The sequence below is a fragment of the Ruditapes philippinarum genome, unplaced genomic scaffold (assembly GCF_026571515.1).
Source record: "Ruditapes philippinarum isolate M1 unplaced genomic scaffold, ASM2657151v2 ctg17157_1_1_1_1, whole genome shotgun sequence".
Lineage (NCBI taxonomy): Eukaryota > Metazoa > Mollusca > Bivalvia > Venerida > Veneridae > Ruditapes > Ruditapes philippinarum.
Genome location: NW_026865056.1, coordinates 1 through 3105, shown reverse-complemented (window position 1 = coordinate 3105; position 3105 = coordinate 1). Strand labels below are relative to the sequence as shown.

At 32.0% G+C, this 3105-nt stretch overlaps 1 protein-coding gene across 1 annotated transcript; it reads right to left on the bottom strand.

Annotated features, from left to right (window-relative positions):
* Positions 1-2462: 2462 nt before the first annotated feature.
* On the bottom strand, positions 2463-3071 carry LOC132727688 (uncharacterized). The gene has a single exon (XM_060713254.1). It carries the CDS (start codon positions 3010-3012, stop codon positions 2659-2661), a length of 354 nt encoding a protein of 117 aa, XP_060569237.1. The 5' UTR covers positions 3013-3071; the 3' UTR covers positions 2463-2658.
* Between the last annotated feature and the right edge of the window lie 34 nt (positions 3072-3105).

Sequence of the window (3105 nt, the reverse complement as noted above, 5' to 3'; positions counted from 1 at the left end):
AACAATAAATATGTGTAACAATTTTAGTTTCAATATATTACAAATATTGTTAAATGATCTGCTGTCCTAATTCTAAACATACTTAGTCAAATTACACTAAATAAACACTTTTACAAACTCATTTTAACCCTTGTACCTCAAAAATACTGAAAAACAGTGCTTTATCACACCAGTCCAACATGTCATCATGAAAATGAGTAAAACGTTTTTCGTACAGTATCTTGAATCTACAAACATACAAAGCTATTGAACATCACAAATACTGAAAAAGTGTGCTTAAGCATGTATATCAGTCAAACAGGTAAATAGACATGGCTAACACTCAAATTAATCTACAGACTGACAATTAAGCCCCTGTACATCATAAATACTGAAACGAAAAGTGCTGTTCTATCATCATTTTAGAATTTTCTTCTTAAAAGTACATGTATTTAATGGTCATTATTTTAAAATTTTCTTCCTTAAGTACATGTATTTAATGTGTTAATATATGCACTGACATTTTAAGTGGAAACACACAAATATTCACTGGCACTTTTAAATAACACAATTTCTTTCTAACAAAAATACCCTCTAGCATTTTCAGTCAATCAACCTGTAACAGATTCTGAGTAGAATATCAACAACTGTAAAGTTTTCTTTCACACTTAGTCTTCCACTGTAATAGGTTGGGAAAGTCACAGTTTAATGTCAGTGCCATTCTCTGAAATTCTCATGAGCGAAACAAGTCTGTTGGTATTCAGTCTACATCTAAGTTTTATGTTAATACGGTCCTGTGTAGAAAACCCTCATTCATGAGCACTTTTCATGGTAATGACAAACAACATTGCAATTACTAACACATATTTGGGATTTCCTTCTCTTACTTCTTGTTTCATTATCTCACTATTTTCAAACAAAAAAAGGTTAAAACAAACATCAGTATAAATAAAATTCTAATGAGTTCTAATGAATGCTGTTTAATATCTACAATTTATTTTTTGATTGATTCAAGCTCACATTTGTTTTATCCCCAACATATATTGAGGATAACTTTTCAATAGTAAACGAAGTAAGGAAAAATATGTTTTAAACCAAAACAATTTAAATTTGTCTCTTTTAAAAACTATGTAATTCTTTTACTTCTTGCTTTTCCCCAAAATTTTTCATATTACTTCCAGATTTTGACACACAAAAGTGCATGTTTCTCATTACTATATTTTCTACAAGGTTCATTATCATACTACATGTAGTTTAAAACTTATATCCGTGATCTTCATATATGTCGGGAGTAAGAAAACGAGCCAATTCGTGTAAAAACGTTCCAATAACGTCAACTTCAGATACGTGCTCATTCTCATAAATTACAATGTCTGTCCCCTGTTGGTAACCTTTTACATGTATCCAATCTACTAAACCGTTGCCTCTTTTCAAAACAATGAACTCCACACGTCTATGTTCTAACAGTGTCATTAGAATAGCCATAATCTGGTACAGAAATAGAAAACAGAAACCTCATTTTTTAAATTGTTCAGTTTATAAAATATTTATAAATTTAATACCACAACGCATTCAAACATAAACTTACGTATTAAACATACATTACTTACTTTTTTATTGAAGTTGCCAGTCTTAAAGCAATTGCTAACTCGAACTCTCATTGTCACTTGATCTGCTGGATTATAGGACATTATTTCTAATGGCTTAACTACACGTGTCTAACTGCCATTTCGTATTATCACACGACATTCTCCTGTAAGAAAAAAACAGGAAAAAGTCCTTTTTGTTTTGAACCATTGAAAGTACAAACAATTTATCTAAAGAGATCTGCGATACATTAAAATTGGTCTTTCTTAAAGTTAGTTCGTGGACGGATTTAACAGTAAAGACATGTCCTCTATATAATAAGTTTCATTCACATTTGGTAAAGGGTTATGGAGATATGATATAAATAAATTATGTTACAGACAAGACGGACATACTCAAATCGGTGCAATAATGACAACAACTGCTACAGGAGTAAAAAAAAAATGAATTTATATTTACAACTTGAAAAAAAAAGAGCGAAATTTTGTATATTTCAAAAAGAATGAACTAATTCAAAGAATACATACATAAATATATTTATATACAACTCACCAAAGTGATATGATCCCGTACCATCCATTACCAATAAATTTAAAACATCACCGAACTTCATCGTAAAACAAATTATATTTGTCATACAGCTTAACATGAATGCTGCAACTTGACCACATATATAATCCAAACTCATTGTTAAAATGAAAAAAAAATGTAAATAATATGAATTAAACGTACTGTTAACTAAGGGTCTCAAACAAGACTGGACAAGTTCTTACAAGTTTATACATGAAATTAACATTTTAGGGTTTACTTATTTTTGTCATTGTTCATCAGCAAACAACCTTAGCCGGCCGAGGTGTTATTATTTACTTTCTAGCCAGAAAAGGTGTTAGTATTTACTTTTCAAGGGTCCCGGTCAGCGAAATGTTTACTTATTGCAAACAGACTGCTGAAATAAGGATTACAATTTGTAGAAAATGTTGCAACTTTCGTGTGTAAATTTTCCTTATAAACGTATTCAATGTCAGTGATTGGTGGTTATTTTTAGAAACGGTTTGTCATTGGTTACTATTTTTAGAACATGATCACGTGACTTTACCAATTCATGAAATCGTTTGGGTTGCATTCTGAACACTGTAACGCTCCCATCTGATTCACATGATCGCTTTGTAGGTAACAGGGCACCACAGAGTCCAGTTCTGGTAGATTTTTACCGATGTCAGGTATTACTTCTTTCAATTTGACGTACTCTGCTGGTCTAAGGCACAATCCTTTCTTAGTTGGCACAACATCGTCCTTGGGCTTCCAGTATTGTCGAATATCGACGCAAACACACCCAGCTTTAATCGACATGTACACGTTTCCTCCAAGATGAGCATTGTACACTTGTTTATTTCCTAGAGATTGATCCACAAATTCCAACGCGTCCACAACATTTTTCCATCTCATCAACGTTAAGCTGATGCCTTCTTCGTCGGTTTATCTCCTTGCCATTCCCTTAAGTCTACTCTCAGCTCGCCTTTTTTATTCATCCAAAAGAAA